The following is a 19,833-nucleotide window of genomic DNA, read 5'->3' on the forward strand; positions in this document are numbered from 1 at the left end:
AAGCAGGTGACACCAATTCTGACCCCAGGGAAACATCCTTCACAAAACAGGAACCCACTCCTTGATGACTGGATAGACTACAACTTTCCCAACATACATCTGGACTGTAACAACCGGTAGCTTGTTTGCAATCCATCACAATGAATATGTTAAGAGGTCAGGAGAAGCAAAATGTGTACATGTATGAAATGGGCCACAATTTCTATTTAAGGTTTCTGTTCTAAAATAGGCTTTTTCTTTGGGAAAAAAAATGTTTCTAAAGTTTACACAAATAAGAGAACATCAAGTAAGAAAGGGCTAATTAAGTTTTGTTTGTGTGGTTTTTTTTTTTTTTAGACATTCATGTTAGACTCTCCTCTTGGAACAGAATTATCAAATTAGCAGAGGAATAGAATGTACCAGCCATTTGGCCTTGCAGTTTATGTGATGTAGAAACACGTTTTGTAGCATGAGTATTCAACGTAGCATAAAACCTTCCTTATCAAATTATTTCCTTTTTCTTACCCTATGTTCTTCCCAGGTGGTTGCTATCTTGTGAATAGCCTCCAGCAGCTGGTAGGGTTTGGCTGCTCTCAAGACCGCCTTCTCTCACCTCACTCATATAGGCCAATGACAGACTTTGTCACCTAGTTATCTAATAGATGAGTAGCAATGAAAAGAAGACAAGCTAATTATTACATTCAATAAACACTTGCCTAGAAATGTTTACATATCAGACATAAAAACTACCATAACACATAAACTTTAATCCATTCAACCCACAAAAAAATTGATGGAGTAAGTTCCATTTTCATTCCCACTTTATAGATGAGGAAAGTTATTATATATGTAGTAAAAGGTGCCACCAGAATTTAAGTGAGCTGTGTAATTAATCACACCATTGCTATCGTTTAGATAAGTGTCCCCCAAATGTCCATTTAAATGCTTGGTCTCTAGTGTACTGTTACAGGAAGTAGTGGAGACTTGTAGGAGGTCCTTAGGTTATCAGGGCATGCTCTCAAAGGGGATTATGGGAGCTGGGTGTCTTCCTCTTTTCTTCCTGGCTGTGATACAAGAAATTTTGCTCCTCTGTTTGCTCCCCTATAGTGTACCACCTTTGCAAGAGGGCCAAGGCAAAGGGACCATCTGATCATGGATGGGAACTTCTAGAACCATGCAAACTAAACCTTTCTCTTTTTAAATTAATTGCCATAGGTATTTCACCATAGAGATGCCAATCTTAGTAATACAATTCTATTTTAGGTTGTAGTAGCGTAATGATGAATGAAGTAGAATCATTGGACAATACTGAGGGCTCATGTATAAGCATTTCTAAAGTAAGATTTCATTTTTTTAAAAGTAAAGGGAAATTTTAAAAAGATGTAATTTACATAGAATATTCACAAGGATAGATTTTAACCATGGATTTTTGAAATTATAACTTAGGAAGCTTTGCAGACTATATACAGCAGTGTTATGGTTTGTATCTAGATGTTCCTCCAAAGCCTCGTGTGTTCACAGGTGAGGCTTTTGGGAGGTGAATGGGTCATGGGTGTGATACTTATCACTGGATTACTCCACTGATGGGTTATAGCTGGGTGTCATGTTGGGAGGTGAAAGTTGGTAGGAAAATGTGAGTCACTGTGGGCATGGTCTTGCAAGGCTACATATTCCTTCTCCTCCCTCGGTCCCTCTGTACTGCCTGCCCGCCATGTCATGAACCATTTTCTCCTTGGACGCGCCCATCTGCTGTGCAGTCCTGCCTTGGAAGAAGCCAACGATGGACTGAAACCTCTACAGCCTGTGAGCCTTTCGCCCTTAGAGTTGTGGGTGGGTGTCAAGTATTATGCCTCAGTGACAAGAAAGTCGCTAAGGCCAATATTTCTCTGATCCTGAAAGCAAATGTTTATACTTAGAAGACTCTGTAAGTACATGGTAAAAAATAAAAATCACTCATAATCGCAACCTCTAGAATTCACCATTGCTGATATTTTCATATATGTATATATATATATATGTGTGTGTGTGTGTGTGTGTGTGTGTGTGTGTGTGTGTACTTTTTCTATATGAATATTCATTCACCTGTACATTGACTTCATATTTATTAAATGTAGTTCTTTGCACCAAAAGGATGTATTATCCAAAGAGAAACAATTTACACTGATTTTAACACCCTGATGTGTACTAAATATTCTCTAAGTGTTACAAGGCCATAAAAATCAATACATAAAACCATAATAATGGTATCAGACTAGAAATAAACTACCGGTGATACATATACTACAGAATTTTTTAAAATTCAAATATTCAAACAATTGAAGCCACAGTGGTGAAATTTTTCAGTATAGTTTTATTACATTTTCTGCATCCATGAGACAATCATGCATCAGTAGGATGAAGACAATAATGGCTTTTATACATGTATGTGCTCAAACTAATTGATGTGACCCCCCCTCCATAATTCATGATCATCTTTTAATGATTGATTCTAAATCGTCTCTAAGATAGGAATGCACAAAACCACCACAAAGAAATATTAATTTATGATTGTTTTAATACTGTTCAGTATTTTTAAAGTAAATAACATTCACAAAACATATTATAATTACTAATGAGATAATGCACACAATGCCTTTTGCTGAGTTAGGTATAAAGAAACAAATCATTTGATAGAGAAATAAAGTGTACACTATAATTAATATACTGAGTTGCAAATCTGCATATACATTAGAATCTCCAGAATCACAAATGACTTAAAGAATTCTGCAGCTAAGATGGATTTCTATCAGTGGTCACAATGTCACAGCTTTGAAGACAGCTTCCTCTTGACTGTACCAGTAATTTTGCCATATGGATTGTCTAATGGCAGCAAGACCTGCAGAAAAACCGCGTGGTACCTTCAGAGACATTAAAACAGCCCTCTTTTCTATAATCAATATTAAAACAACAACAAAGACAGCTTGTTAAGCAGCAAAGTGTATATGGCCTACAGTAAAGTTACTCCAATCATGGTAATGCTTTATTTTTCTGGCAATAGTTGAGAGATGCAGTGATTTTCCAGAAAATTAAGAAATATTTTAAAAGTTTAAACATTGGGATATAAATGTTTCTTAAATGCATTGCATATCCCTGATTTTAAAAATGGTGCAGTGAATACAATCTGACCTTTTCTGGATGACTCACTTTGGACATCAATCATTGTCCTAAGCTATAATCTAGCCATGCCCTCAGGAGCATCTGAGCTCCACAAGGCTGTTAGCACAATGCTAAATGGCTCCAGACAGCTGGGCTTTTAGAGTTACTCTGTTTCCACCCTGTCATTTGTCACTTCTTTGCTGCTGTTAGTGTATCTCTGCTTCCTGTTTCTCATACAATGAGTTCACTTTGTGCACACCTGGGTGAGGGTCCAAGAGTGGCTCCAGGCAACCCCAAGGTATAGGGAATGGCATGTTCAGCCACTCAGAGGCATTATTCAGACTCCTGACCCAAAGGAATCCAGGCCTTCCTGCCTCCAAGACCACAGCAAGTATTTAGGAGGGGGCTGTGAATCTGGCATCATAGAGGGAGGGACACTGTGGCCTCAGCTCACAGGCAAGCCCTTGAAAGGATCAAGGCAAATCTGAGGCTCAAGGGGTCCCAAGGATGCCATCTTCTCTCTTTCTGGTATCCTGGGCCACTGTAGTCATGACACCTGATCCTTATTCTGTTTGGGGCTCATTTGTCCTGCCTAGGATTACTTTCAGGTATCTGTTTTGTCCTTTAGCAGCCAATCGTTGTAAAAAGGCTAATTAAGCCTAATTAATGAAACTGCAGGCTTCACCATCCTTTCCATCCTCTGAAGTGGCGCTGCCTCTCCTTTCAGCTAAATGAAAAATACTGGAGACACAGTGCGTCCTCCTGTGTAACTCAGAGCTCAGGTCACCTCTACCAGACACTCAAGGGTAACCTTTGTTTTCCGATGTCACCTACCCACGTACACCTGCAGCTGATGGTGGTACAAAGCCCAGCGGTGTCCGTCAAAAGTATTTTCAGAACTGAGACAAAGTACCTGGCCCAAAAGGTTGTAAGGCTCATGAGCCAGCTGTCCAAGAACGTAGGACTTTCTGGAAATTCCTTTATTGGCATTTATCCACCAAAGAATGTTATTCTCTAGCAGCAGGGCCATCATAACAGCCCTTTCCATATCTCATGGCTTGCTACATACTAAGAAGAGTTACCTAGCTCATGTTTTCCAATGGATCAAATGGAGAAATCTTACCATTTTGAAAGTAGTCCATAGGAAGGGACAGTTCTGATCCCCCAGGAGCTGACCACACAGGCTGCCTGTCAGGACTTCAGGCTGCCTGGTCAAACACATTAAGTGCTTTAACCTTCTGCTACAGCTAAAAATAAGTCAAGGCCAGTGCATTTTCTAAGACAAATGTTTTCTTTCAAAACATGAATTTCCTCATCTTGCCTTCTGTATTTGCAATTAGAAACAAAAACACTCTTTCAACTTTCCTGTGTGCACTGTGAATTGACTACTTCATCAAAAGACAGAAATGATGAATGGAAAATGAAAATAGAATCTTTTCTTCTCCTCTCCTCACTGCCTCATGATAGAAGAATAATGAAGTTTTGACCTTGTGTGGCACTTTTCCAAGAAGTAGACCTCAAAGTTGTTTCCTTGGGCACACTCTGTTCCTCTTTGGTCTTTCCCTCTCTGTGGCTTTCGATCCTCATCTCTAATCATTCATCCACTTCTGAGGTACTCAAGCCTCAGGCACTGAAACACCCAGAGTCTAAGAGGGCTCCAGTCAGTACAACTATAAACTTTCCCCAGTGAAGCAGCTGTTCAGAGTTTGAGTCAGTGACATTATATTCTCAAGTTTACAAAAAAAGAAAAAGGCATAAGGAGGTTGGCGCAGAGGTGTGCCTTAGATATTTTAAACTTCTCTTACCTCTTCTTTGTTGATCAGTCCCATTTTTGACATGTCTATGTTAAAGTAGTGAATGTTTGGCAGGATGACTTCCATGTCTTCTATCTGGAAGCCACAAGAGTGTACGTCACATTGGGCAACAATGAGTCTATCTCTGTCAGCCCAACATTCTCGCCCCTGCAACCCACCCACCCTCTGGAATAGATTTCAGCTCTTTCTGATGTTCTTCTACATCTCAACATTTTCTCTCCGGCTGGTCCTATTATCAGATGGTGGGCCCACTTCTCTCCCCTCTATGTAGAAAATCTAATTTTCAGAAAAGTAAGCGTTTCTTGGGTCTAAAACCTGGGAGACCTCTTTGACATCCAACTGGCTTCCAGGAACTGGACAAGCAACATTCTATGTCCTACTGCAAGAGTGTGGCTGGAGATCCACATACCAGATGTATAAAGACTTAAAAGCTATAAATCAAGCTAAAAATGAAAACCATTTAAGTCAGACATATTCTGTTCTTCAACTTCAGCAACTATACCTTCATCGTAACCTGGAAGGCCCATTTTAAATTTAAAGTTTTCTGACCCTTGGTGTGCCATGCCGGGACATGGTAACATAGAAGAGTCAGCCTATGGCCCCCAATCTGTCCCACCTCCTCTCTTAGACTTGAGTGAGTAAACATTCCAGCTTGCACATCAAGTTCCTCCTGCAAAAGTCTGCTGCTTTGTCCACTCTCAGGCCTCAGGCTCTGTGTACCAATAGCATGATCTGCCTGGTGGAGCACAGACCTCTGGGAGAGGTTTGCCCTGGTTTCAGAAGTGCTCTCAGGGCTGCTTGAGCAGGGCATTCTGAGGAATGCATGAACCACTGAAGAATGAGTTGCCTAGGCTCCAGTAATGCCCTCAGCAGAGGGAAGTAAAGCCAAAGGAAGTGCTGAAGGGGGCCTTTGAAGTGATGGACGGTAGACACAGTCTCTTGTCCAGGTCTAAGGGTGAGAACTTCCTCTCCAAATTTCTGCAACAGCATCCCATCAACTATCTTCCCCTGTGGTTCATCATCCTTTTAGCTCATAACACTGTCATCATAGTGATCTTTCTAGAAGACAAATTAGGTGATGGCACACCCTGCCTACACTCCTTAGTGGTTCCTAAAATCTCACAAGATAAAGCACAAACTCTATAACCTACTAAGGCCCTCATGACTGGTTTCTGCCTCATGTACAGGAGTATGGAAAGACCTTCCTTCCCGGAACTTCAGCTATGATTGACTCTTACCAGTAAAAGACTATATTATGCTGCCTTCTGTCTCCATACAAGCTTTGCTCCCTCTCTGAGTATAAGCCCAGATTACCCTTATTGTTTATAAAGCTCAACACACACACACACACACACACACACACACACACACACAGAGACAGAGAGAGAGAGACAGAGATAGAGAGAGAGGCTGGCCCTATCCCCTATACCTGCTTTAGACACTTCTCTGTATTTCTACAATAATCTATTATCTGTTGCATTGTTCATTTGTGTGGGTTTTTTACTTGATGACTGATAAGCTCTTTGAGAGTAGGGAATATGTCTAACTTATTTTTGCATCACTTGTCTACCATCAGAAATAAAACAACTAATAATATCAAATAAATGGATGGATGAACAGGTGGATGGAATGAATCTCTCTTTCTTTTGTTCTCTGGATCCCTTGAAATACTGAACCACCATCTAATTATCTCTCCATCAAGGAACTGAAGTGTCCTGATTATGAGTTTTAAATCAGAGACAGGTGGAAGAAACTCAAAGAATTTTCAACAAAACTAAAGAACTGTAACAGTGGCCTGTGTTTTTAGGTTGGACAGATTTTTCCATTTTTTGCTCTCTTCTCACTTGCTATAACAAGCTTTTGAACAACAACAGATGTCATTTTTCATGTGTCTTCCACTTTCTTATTTTAACTCTCAACTTTTTCTCAGCGCTGACAGGAGACACAAGTTTTCTCAATCCTCCGAATGCCAAGTAACTAAACATACCTCAGGAACCCGCCTCAGGGAAAGCACCTGTATGTCATAGAGGGTCTTCTGGAGAGAGGGCGAATACTCGCCTCTGTCATAGGGCCCAGCAAATTTTTCCAGGATAATGTCCCGAACAGTGTCCCTAAGGCACAGAGAAGAAAGCTAAAGATTCTCATGAAGTAGTATTTCAGTTATGCATTATAAAGCTGGAAAGTAGTGACATTTTTGCCCCCTCAAAAAAACTGTGTTGATTATTTCAGCATTCTTTTTTGTACCAGGGATTGCATTCAAGCCCTTGTGCTTGTAAGGCAGGCAGCAAAACCACTAAGCTAAATCCCCGGCCCTAATTGATTATTTTAGAAGAGAGCATCATCCTGTAATGTAAAAAAAAAAAAAAGAGCAGAAGCAAAACTCACTTCCCATTTCTCTACACACACACATACACCCCACTCAGTGAACAATGAACATCACTGGGCTGTCTTCATAGATGGGCACCAGGGTCCAGTGGACATTTTAGGCTAAATCTCCCACAATTTAGGAACCTATGAAGAAGGATCCCAAAACTCTAGCCTTCTTACTGTTGTGCTTGGCTGGTTCCTTGAACTGTTACCTTAGGGATTTTACTTTGTGACCAGCATTTTATGTGATTATGTCATTGAATTCTCAGGATAGCTGAGGTGGGGACTTTATTGACATCCCCAACATAGAGCTGATGAATCTGAGCCTCAAAGTTAAATGGTCTCTGAGTTGCTGTCTTTTTAGTGGGAGGCCAGGGGCACCACCCTGACTGTGACATGTTCTTTCTCATGTTCTTTTCAATGTAAGTACAGCAGATGCCTGCCGCCCAGGGGGAGAACTTAAAAGAAAAAGGAGAACAGGGGACTCACGTGAGGTTCTCACCGAACATTTAGAAACCTAACACATAACAAAAAGTATAGAGAAAAACTATTCCAGTGGGAAGCTACATGGGGGAGCAGATTTTAGCTTATCACAAGCTAGAAATGTCTAACAATTAAAGCTTCATTGAAGGAATAAGATACCTAATCAAAAGGCAAGCTCTGGGTGTTGAGAAGCCTAATTATTCCTTGTCAAAGATATTATAATAATAATCATACCTTTACATTTTAGAGCATTTGTCACCTACAAAGTGCTTCTATGCCTATCATATCATTTTTTAGCTTAGTGTGTGACCCACTGTCTCAGTTTTCCTGGAATCAAAAGGTCTCCTGGAACTTGAGAATTTCAATGTTAAAGCCGAGAAATTTCCTGGCAAACTGAGATGGTGTGGTCACCCCACTTAGCCATCTCTGCTTCACTGTGAGGCACGAAGGTTAAATATTTACTTTGTTCGACCAGTGCTTCTTAAAACACCTTTGAAGCCTTACAGCAGGAGCATCTGGGAGCTGGTTACAAATGCTAATTATCAGTCCCCCATTACCCACAAAATCCGGCTCTGGGGATGGCTTAGTGATCTACATCTTAACAAGACCCCAGGTCATTCCAATGTGTACTCATGTTTGCAAACCACTGATTTACTAAGTTAAAATATAGAAGGGATTTCCAAACAGTGGAGAGTTGGGGTTGAGTGAGTTCAAATTTCCCCTTTTGGATCTATGATGCTCTGAGCTCTGGGAAACCTGTGAATAAGGCAGACACTCCTCATCCCAGGTCCAGATCCTAGCCCCCATCATACCAAGTAGCCTCAAAATCCACATCTTTGCCCTGGTGATAGCGCCACTTGGAGTATACTTGGGTAGCAAAGCACCGGTCCTTCACTTCCGGGAGGGTAGTGAACTGGTCCTTGATGAATCCTTCAAATCCAGACTGGGTTGTTTTCAAAACCTTGAGGTCTTTGATTCCAGAATGAATGACTGGAGGTTCTGTGTCAAATAGAGAGGTAGGAGAGGATGGGCCATAAACAAAAAAGTATCCTTTGATACCTAGCACTGAAGATTTTGACCATTAAAACATGGCACTGTGTGCAAAGGACCATGTCTCTGTCCATGTCTTCTGTCTTCTTGTCTCCTCTGAAGTCTGAGTGAGGAGCTGCTACCTCTTTCCTTATATCTGTATTGGTTTTTGTTGTTTGAGGTACTGTGATTGAACCCAGGGCCTTTGTACTGAGCTACACTCCCAGCCTTTTCAAATTTTTATTTGCTTTTTAAAATTTGAGACAGTCTGACTAAGTTGCTACATTGACCAGGCTAGGCTCAAACTAGTGATCCTCCTACCTCAGCCTGTCAGAGTGCTGGGATTACAGATGTGCACCACCACACTCAGCTTTTTCTTCTGTCTGGGAAGCCTGCCTTCCCATGAGTCCCTGCTCTCTCTTGTTTAAGGGAATTGAAGGTCCAGTAATCAACTGCCATACTGTTTTGAAGGCCACAGAAATGAGTATCTCACTCTCAGTCACAAGTATGCCAGCCCTTTGAGGGTGGCAGAGACAGGAAAGTTTGGCTGGATACAAGTGCCTCAACTAAGGCACCCTATACTTTTTAAGCTACATCTCATTCTACTGGAAATCATGTAGAAATGAGCTTCAAAGCTCCTCAAAATCAGTTCTCTGATGCTGAGATCCCTTTATTGCTGCAGTCCTCATGTTTGTCACCAGAGTGGCCAGTGACTTTAGTCACCAACAGGCCCCGATGATGTCTCAGTGTCCTTGTGGCTATGATCTCAGGGAAACCAGACAACTTCACAAATGGGTAGCAGCATGGGCCTGGCTGCACCTAAATAAATAAAAACTAGGAAGATAAGGCTGGTGACTAACAGACATAGATCTGCCAAAGTTGATATCCATAAAGACTGTTGTTTGGGGGCTGAAGAAGACTTTGGTTGGTGATTCCTGGGTACGTGAAGGAGAGTTGGAGACAATGGAGAAGATGAAATAGCTCGCTTTCTGTCACCTCGTAAGGTAATGGGACAAGCATGATCTGAAGAGGCTGCTTACTCGGGCACAGGCAATGCTAACTCAGGGTAGTGAGGGACAGAGTTAGGGAGGGTAGGGTTCTCTCTCTCTTTCCATAGAGAACACACCTACACCATAGCTCCAGTAGTTAAGTCAAGACTGAAGAGAATATAGCGTCAAATGACATATTGGCAAATCTGAGGATATAATGCTCCAGGGAAAGCAGCATCTTTCCTAAGAAGTGACAACTGACATAGCAAAAGGAGGGCGGAGCTGGGAGGCCCCACTGGGTGCATACTTCCTCCTGAGCAAGTGCAAGACAGCCCTTTGAGGGTGGCAGAGGCAGGAAAGTTTGGCTGGATACATCTAGCTGTTTCATGGCAAGAAATCTAGGGAAATTCAGGAATGGCATCACCATCATCTTATTGGTATGCATAGGCTGGTGAGGATAGGGGACACTCAGGGCGTACTTGGCAACCCTCAATAGTAAAGTGACATGCAAGATTATTAAGGCCACCTCTTTTCAGTATGTAAATTGGTCCTAAAAAATATCTGTTCTTCTTGACCTAGTCTAAAAATTAAGGGCCAAAGGTGTCAGGCATCACAACAAGGGCATACATACATTTTTAGTTGAGGCACAGAATGTAACTCATTATTCTTAATTAAAATCCAAGGAACCTCCTGAAACCTCACCTTAAACATTGCATGGTTTATCTTATACAAGAAACTCAAAATATAAAGAACAAAATAAAAGAAAATAGGAAGTAGGAAGCTATTTTTCAAATAGCAAGGGACTCAAGAGATGGAGAGAAGGGGGGAAGGAGGACAAGGAGGAGAACGAAAAAAAGAAATTAAGATGTATTACATTTATGCACCAACTTCACACAAGAAATGTAAACATTATGTACTGCAAGCATATTAGCAAAAACTAAATTTTGAAAAAGCCAATCGTTTATATCACCTGTGTGGCTTTAATTACTATAGTTCATTCAGGAGCAATGGAATTTCAGAGCTAGTTAAATAATGTCTACACAGTATCTTGATATTTTCAATGCTACATGTATGCACCTACAAGAGACAGCAATAGCCAAAGGTTAGTAGGAGACCTGCTGACTAAATATTTTCTCTTTAAATAAGATGCCTTGTGCATTGTGTTTCTGGATAATGTGGGATAACAGACAATGATAATTGTTTAACTTTCTGAAGTTCTTATTGGGAGCTATATCCAAAGACAGATCAAGAGAAAGATGCCAGCAATGTTTAAAGCCTTCAGTTGGCTGGGTTCATCAGGTTCTAAATGCATAAAGACATGGTTGTACAAAAGCAGTATTTTAAATGGAGTCAGGCTAAGTCTCAAACCCAAGAAAATTGCAGAAGCAATCAATAGGTAGATGTCAAATGAACAAATACAGAAAGATTGATTCATATCAAGGAATAAGAATCTCACAACTTATGAAACTAAAAGCGGAAATAAAGACTGAAGTGCATAATGGATGTTGGGAAATGAGAAGAAAGTGTTCAAATGGGAAGGGGAACAAAGGAGAGGGAGGGAAAAGGGAAGAAAGGGACAAGAAAAAAAAGTGAAAATAGAAGGAAAAAGAGGAAACAAAGCTTTTGTACCTAGGAAGGGAGGGGGATTGGGGGGGAAATGGGTTAAAGTAAGATTTATTAATAAAAGAATTTTAAAAAGACTCTCACAACTTGGTCTCTTTCTCTTCTGGACAATTCACCTACACCAATCTTTACTTTTCACTTTCCAGTCTCCTCCACGTCTCCCATCCAATGTGGTAGGGAGAGAGAAGTGGGTGTCAATATTGCCTGAGAAACTCCTGTCCACAGCTAGCCTTTGGCTGCTGCCTTTTTCCATCTTTCTCTTATTTGACTTGCAGACATCTAGAAAGTAGGTATTTTTATGCAGGTGGTTTTTTTTTCATCTGTCCATAGTCACATGGCTAGAGACTGGAAGAGGTGGAGTCTAAATTCAGAGCCACATTATGAGATTCTATGCTTTTCTGCCCCCTTTTTAGATCACTCTCCATCTGTGTGATGTTTTCTGCTTCCTTTAACTCTCTCCCTCCATTCCTGTGCTATAAGAGGCCATTCTAGGAATAAGCAGTTTGCCATTTCTCATTCCATACTGTGCTTTGAGGGCCTAGGAGAGACATTTCAGCCTGAAAATACCATCACTATTGGACTGAAATGCAGATTGAAGCATCACTCTCAGAAATGGCCCTTGGGTATCTTGGAAGCTTTTATTCCTTGAATGTTTCATAATAAAATGCAAAGACTACCTCCAGACTCTAAACTAATGTAATCTATCTCCTAGAAAACAAGATCCTTCAGAAAGAAAACATGGATTTGCAATTGGGAGGACAGCTCAAACAAGTAGCAGAAACCACTGATGGAGAATAAAAAGCTGAAAGAGAACCAAAGATAACTCTGCCCACTCCATTTCTGTTTCTTCTGGTCTTGATCATCAGCATCTACACAAGCCAGTTAAACTTAGGCTCCTCTAGAGATCTTATTCTTAAATGGATTTTTTTTATCATAGTATTATATGGTAATTGAATCTACACTTTTGGGACTCAGATTTCTCTAACTTGAAATCTTGTTGCTCTTGCTGTCTTCCTAGCCTCCCATTTTATAAGCACTATGCCCCTGAGGAAATAACTTAACCTCTTTCTACCATGATTTTCTCATCTGTAAAATGGAGAGAACATCATACCTGTTTCCTGGACTTAATACATATCTAAGAAAATGCACATGAAGGACTTAGAATGACTGCTATGCAGGAAATGATCTGTAAAAGTCATTATGATGATTTTGCCATAATTAACTTTGTCCTACAGACTATAACCTCCTGTAAATATTTCCCAGAGGCTCCCTGGATTCTGAAAAGTCCTTCTCTGGTGCCACCTGTCCACTGCCAGCCCTGAGATGAGAGCTTTTGAATTCAGGCGAGTGTTGGTCTTCATTGGCCACTCTGAAATCATCTACTTTCTCACTAGTATAAAATAGAGAAATCAGATAGGTTTTTGATGTGTTTTCACATCAGTTTCCCACAGAAGAAAATGTCTCATGTTCCCAAAGACAATAAACTATTGCCACAGTTTGGGCATAGCACAAATCATCTACTCTGGTACTCTTCATCATTCTATGAACAACAACAAAACTTACTCTTTCTGAGTGTTCAAAGAATTTTTTCCTTGGCACACACTAAACACACTGGATGAAATCAGAGAGCTTATTTTATCTCCTCTGTTGGCAGTATCCCAGCTCCTGGGAACACTGGTAAGAACCTAAGGCTTTCACATTCATGGGGCCATCAACTAAAAATATGATGCCTCAAACACTTTTTTAAAAAGATTCAAATGTCAACAACCAAGAAGTAATTCAACCAAGAAGACTGCCCCTTTGTAGGTTACTTCCCATGAAACCACTAATCAACTCTTTTTTTTTTTTTCTTTTTCACCATGGTTATAGAGCAAGGCAACAAGATTTTTCACATTTTACTTTTCTAGAATATAGTTTTTTCTAGCTCTTAGTATCTTCCTACACATTTAACAGATTATGGTTTATCTCCCAGAGAAGCATATATCTACCCTTTAGCTCTCTAAGGGAAAGAAACTCACTATGAGTTAATACAAAATAAACCCAATTCTTTACCTACACATCAGGTGTTACAAAGCACAAAGCTTCACCGAGCCAAGAAAAAAATCCTGTCATAAAGAGGATAATTGCTTCCACATTTAACACCTCCAGAAAGGACACAAATAGCTAAAAGGAGGCTATTTTAAAACTATATTAAATCATTCTACTAGAAAATATCAAACTTGTAAAGTGCTAGAAAAAAATGACAATCAGTTAAATATCGTTTGCCTCTGAGAGTCCATTTAGCTCACACAGGGAGAGTAAAAGGTCCCTCTGGGCAATTTTGGATGGGGAGGGATGGCTTCACTAGGAGGAAGAGAGCTGACCGGGCTTTTGTACAGCAAGGTAATGATCATGATCGTTTCACAAGACCTAGGTTCTTCCAAGAACTTCTCTTATGGAGGAACTGAAGAGCTCTTGGTAGCAAAGGGACATGAACAGTTTTCTTGGCAGTGGCCATCTCTGCCCTGGGTCCTCCACTTCCCTTACCTCACCTGATCCATCTGCCTAGCTGGTCACCTCTTTCAATCTCCTTGCCTCCAGAACTTTGACTTCATTAGCTTCCTTCCTGAAACTCCCACCAGCCTTCCCCTCCATAAATGGGTGGGGCTTTGTTTTCAGGACCTGTAGACAGTATCTCCATCTTTCATTACTCTATCTACCAATGCTTTAGCTGAATTTTTATAATTACTGTCAGATTGGGAGAAATTGGATGCTTAAAGAATTATGAATTTTAATTCAAATAGTACAGAAGTTTGGGAGCTGATGTATTTCAAATTAGTAACTCAACTATTCCGGTGACATCAAGGTGTGGCTCAGCTTGTAGCTCCGTAGAGACACATGAGAGAAAGAGTTCCAAAGATCCAACTCCACACGACCCCTGAACCAACAGCCTGGATCATGTATGCAGAGCCTAGTTCTCTCTGAGTTTAGGGAGTTACAGGCTTAAGGGCAGCTTCTTGACATTTGGGCAAACAAATGTCTTTCGTCAAGATTCAATCAAGGAGCCAGTTGACGTGGAAACACCAAAAAATATAGTTTAATGGGACAGTTTTAAAAGACCCGAAGGAAGAAACAATGTAACAGAAGGTTTAGAACAGTCCCCCGGGAACAAATTGGTGCCTGCAATTCAGTGAGCTTTGTATAACTGTATGTCCAGATGGTAACTAGGCATGACCCAGCCCATCAGGAGGAACCCAGTCACATAACCCACTGGGAAGAATTGGAGCGGGGAGTTGAATGGCTGCACACATGATTAGTTCTATGCGTTTGAGGGGGAAGAATTCACATCCTAGCAAAGCCCAAACAAAGACACTATTCACTACTGAGGAATTTGGTAACAACACCTTTCACCATATGAATCGGGGTGTGTGTGTGAGTGTGTAACATAATGATTATTTTCTTCATTTAATCCTCCACAAAAGCATTTATCACAGTGGCTGTAACACTGATTCATGTCACAATTCCTGTAGTTTTAGATCTTAAGTAATAAGAAAATCAAAAAGTAGCTTTGCTATCAAAAGAACACAAATCTCTATTTTTCCAAAGAGGGACAGAATATAAATATCATCTTTGGGCACACAAACCCGGAAGATGCACACATTCTTATGCCTGGACACACACATACCTGCATATACTTAAGGCACCAGATGTCTCTTCCCCTTCCCTGATCCCTGCCAGCCCCGCGTGCTTCCGAGGTGGGCTGGGCTCTAGATGAGCCAAGCTGGAGCTCCTGGGAACATAGCCATGATGATCTCAGTACCCTGAAGCTTTGAAACTTTTAGCAGAAAGGAAAGGCTTCAGCCCCATAATAATGGCTAGTTTTTCCACTCTGCAACCACCAGGTGATTAGAATTCAGGCTGATACCAACTCCTGGTAATCCCTGGAGAGAACTTGGGCGTACAGAGAAGCCTGTTCTCTTTGTATGGTCATCTCAGCCCTGTGCTTGGCCGTTTCACTTTCACATTCATGGCTCTGCTAAATATATTTCTGTAGAAATCACTAATGATGTCTAATTGCCAAATATAGTTTCTTTTCCACTGTCTTTTAACCCAAACTTCCTAACCGTCCTGTGCCACAGATTCCACCTGTTTGTTCTTCCTGGGTGCCCTGCTAGACTGTGTCTTACCGCCTCTCCTGCAATGAGGCGTGGCTATGTGCTTCTCTCCGGCACACTGCTGTTGTCTTCAGGCCTGGTGTTCATGCTTGAGAAGTTTTCCCCCTCCTTTTTTTGTTCTCCATTCCCTTTGCCTCTCCTCACTATCTGGCATGGGAATCTAAGTAAAGATTAAAAGTATAAGGTTGCTATTAACCTAGGTTTCTGAATAACTTTATGAAGCAAAACACTCCCCTATCTCACCCCACTACACACACACACACACACACACACACACACACACACACACACACACACACACACACACACACACACACACAAACATTGAACTGGACTTTTTCGAAAAGAAGAAACTTCTGGTGCCAAGCTATTACATATGGGCCTATTTGTTATGACCTATTGGTTACCTCAGTAACTATTTCTGATTTCTTAAGACCTACTTTTGTTCTGTTTTCATGACATCACTGTTCCCAGCCCTTTTTCTGCCTCTCTAACTATTCTTCCATCTTGCTTTTCAAAATGTCCAATCCTCAAACTAAGGAAACTTTCCCAGCTTTCTCATCTTTCTTCTCCTCATTTTGTATGTTTTTCTGGAATGTTCTCCTTTTCCATGGCTTTTCCTGCCATTGATCTATTGATGATCCCCAAATCTACCATCATCCCCCATTCCAAAACTTACCCGCTTCTCTCAGAATAACTCCTCCTTGTTGTATGCTCTTTAGTCAGTTCCCCAGTCCTCTCACTTCAGGACCAACTTTAGCTCTTCCTTCCCTCCAACCCTTCCATCCCAGTCAACCACTGAGACCTACTGTCTGCAAACCACAGATGCCTCACATAAGGCCTGCAACAACCTCTAAGTCTCTCATCTCTGATCCTTCTGCACTTTGTCATTCCTACAAGTCTCTCACTACTGCGTGCTTCTCCAGCCTGCTCACCACACACTGGTTAGGATTTTGTATGAACAGGAACACTTACACACATGCTCACTCGCTTGTCCACTAAAACACTTGTGATTCTTTGTTGTCATAAATTATGGCTACTATTTAAGGAGCACCTCCTATGTGCCAAATACTGTGCTAAATCCTTTATTAAAACAAACATGGCACTTACCTCCTTAGGTGAGCATTTGCTCCCAGTCATAAGTCATGAAGTGGTAGAGCTCATACAGTTCCTTCTGACCTCAAGGCACCTGGGCTTCAACACCATGCAAAATAGCACTTGAGAGCCTTCAGGCTGCAGCCTGAACCAACTTGTCCATTCTTATCTCTACCTCTTACATTCTAGGAATTAGACCCACAGACCTTGTACCCAGTCATCAATTAGATTTGCTCTTGTTTGTTTTGTATTGTGTTTTGATACAGGGGATCAAACTCAGGACCTTGCACTTGCAAGGCAGGTGCAGAGTCATTGAGCTACATCCCCGGTCCCTTTCAACAATTAGAGAAATACTTTTCTATGATGTTGCTCAGCATGATGCAGGTGCTTGAAGTATTTTAGTTCCCCTCTTCCATTCCTGCATGAATCTTACCCATGGGTATACTGTTTCTTTTGCTTGTAGTCCCTGTGCACCTGCCTATGTCCCATATATTCTGAATTATTTTTTAAGTAAATTGGAATATTTCCTCCCCCTGTCAAGCTTTCTAGATTTCCCTGGGAAGACTTAGTTTTTGAACTTATCGGCTCCCTTAGCATATCTTTAATCCCTGCACTGTGGTCTTTAGTCCCTCAAATTGCAGCATATCTGGCTATAGGTCTGTTTCTTATGAGACAGAGCTCTATTGTAAATTCACTAGAAAGGTCTTGTTCATCTCCTTACCTACAGTCCATCACATACATAAGTCCTCAAAACCTGTTTGATGAATAGTATATGGATGAATGACACAAGCATTTTCCATAAATGCTTTTATTCTCTAATCAGCTGTCTTGAAGTCTGATTCTAACCCATGCTGTTATTTTGCACAATTGAAAGTAGAATGAAGAATGTTCTAAGTGTCCTGAATGTCACCAAAAGCCAAAGAGAGCTATGCTATCTATGCAGTAGCCACTAGGCCCCTGCGGCTGATAAGCACTTGCTACTGCTAGCACAACTTAAGATCTACTGTAAATATGGAATACACGTGGAATTTCAAAGATTTACATTTTTTAAAGAGGGTAAAATAGTTTAGAAATATTTTCTTACATTTATCATATAAAGAAATGTTTTTATATATTGGATTAAATGAAATATATCACTAAAATTTATTTTCCTAATTTCTTTTTGCTCTTCTAATGTAACTACTGGAAGACTTTAAAATTACATATGTGAACAATAACAAATCTTGGCGGGGTAGTGGGGAGAAAGGAGCCCTTCTCCATTGTTGGTGGGAGTGCAGACTGGTGCAACCACTATGGAAATCAATATGGAGATACCTCAAAGAGCTTGAACTGGAGGTTCCATTTGACCCAACCATCCCTCTGCTGGGTAGCTTTCCAAAAGAACTAAAAGAATCATATCACAGAGAAGTATGCACACCCATGTTTATAGCGGCACAGTTTATAATAGCTAAAACTTGGAAATAGCCCATATGCCCATCCATTGGAAACTAGATAAAGAAGATGTGGTTTTTCTATAAAATGGAATATTACTCAGCCATAAAGAATGAGAAAATAGATTCATTCATAGGAAAATGGATACATATTGAAGATATACTCCTAAGTGAAATAAATAAGGCACACATGTGTAAATACTGAATAGTTTCTCTGATGTGAATAATCTGCAATAATACAGAAGATCCTAATAAGATTACTGACATTGAGAAATGGGAAGAAAGGAGCTAAAGGTGTAGGGAAGGTGGGATGGGTAGGGGAAGGGTAATAAGGGAAAAGAAAAAAATGTGAGATAATGAAAAGATGGAAATAAAGTGTTTGTAGATGGGGAGAGGAGGAGGGAGTGAAGGGAGGGCAGGGACAAGGGGAAAAAATGAGAACCAAGACATGTCATGTAGAGGTACAAGATCCCAACAATGAATGTAACTGTACTGTATCCCTAAAATGTACCAATAAACTCAATTAAAGCTGGAAAAAAATTACATATGTGAAAAAAATAAATAAAATAAAATTACTTATGTGATATGCCTCCTATTTCAGTTAGAGTTTCTAATTTTATGAGAGTAGTCAGGGCGGTTTGGGAAGGAAAACACTGGCCTAAGAGTGAGGAAATTCTTCTTTCTCTTCCAGAGTCACACATCTAAGGAAGGAAAGCAGGCAGGAAGGCAGGGAGGTAGGGTGGAAGAAACAGAGAAAGGGAGGGAGGGAAAGAGAGAGGAAGGGAGAACACAGATGGAAGAAAGGGAAAGAAGAGAAAGAAGTTAGTTTTGTTTTAACCAACATCTTAAAGAGTTGCATCACATGACCACAATTGAGAAGATAAAAATGCCTTTTCAACTTTAGACAGCTATTTTCTTTCATATGATGATAATTTTATAACTGTCAATAAAATACTGAAAAGGCCCTCATAATACATAATACGAGTAGTTAAAAATATTAAATGATAGCTGATATACTAAACTTTCTAAAGTAGACAAGGACATCTTCCAATAGAACTCAGAATGAGAAGAGACCTTATTTTATGAATATTGCAGTTGTCCTGGTATCTATGAGATGTCACTTTAAATTCTTACTGAAGAAAATTAGATAAAAAAGGAAGCAAAGGCGAAAAAGAAGGGGGAGGAAAGGAAAAAGGAAAAGTGTCTACAGTCCAGACTCTCAGTTGATTGATCATCAAGGCTTACTTTTTGTTAGGATAAAAACATTTCTATTATCTTTGATTCCATGGTTCTTAAAAGTCTTCTAGCCTAAGCCTTAATGAATTACTGACCTCTGTTCTAACAACCTCAGCAAAACAATAGAATACAAACTTTAGGAATTTTAATGTTTGCTCAGTTTAATTACCAGGAAGGTCTTATTGTAATAATGTAATTGTTAATATGATATAATTCAATATGATCTGTATTATAATAATGTGTCACATTTAATTTTTAAATTTCTAGGTAAACAGAGTCATATAATTGTTATTACTATTTTAAAAGAAATTCATTTTACAGAAATTATAATAGCATTAGTAGCTTACCATGCAAGGAAAATATCAAGGAAAATGATTTCTATTTAGTAAATATTTCCTATAAAGATTTCTAAAATAATGATATAGCACAAAAATATACTGTCCAAAATTTCAGAGATCTGAGTCCTTGTCAGCCTGGGACTTTTTTTTTTTTTTTTTTT

General features: G+C 40.1%; 1 protein-coding gene across 1 annotated transcript in view; it reads right to left on the minus strand.

Moving 5' to 3' along the window:
- Positions 1-2,384: 2,384 nt before the first annotated feature.
- The window catches only part of LOC104870928 (uricase), a 100,487-nt gene continuing 83,038 nt past the window's right edge, over positions 2,385-19,833 (minus strand). The window contains exons 6-9 of the mRNA XM_033758169.1: positions 8,591-8,777; positions 6,916-7,039; positions 4,920-5,003; positions 2,385-2,854 (exon numbers count right to left, since the gene is read on the minus strand). Coding sequence (XP_033614060.1) covers positions 2,780-2,854; positions 4,920-5,003; positions 6,916-7,039; positions 8,591-8,777 — 470 coding nt within the window. The 3' untranslated portion in view covers positions 2,385-2,779. The remainder of the gene's footprint in view (positions 2,855-4,919; positions 5,004-6,915; positions 7,040-8,590; positions 8,778-19,833) is intronic.

This window comes from Fukomys damarensis, unplaced genomic scaffold (assembly GCF_012274545.1).
Source record: "Fukomys damarensis isolate Sample0158 unplaced genomic scaffold, DMR_v1.0_HiC HiC_scaffold_33, whole genome shotgun sequence".
Lineage (NCBI taxonomy): Eukaryota > Metazoa > Chordata > Mammalia > Rodentia > Bathyergidae > Fukomys > Fukomys damarensis.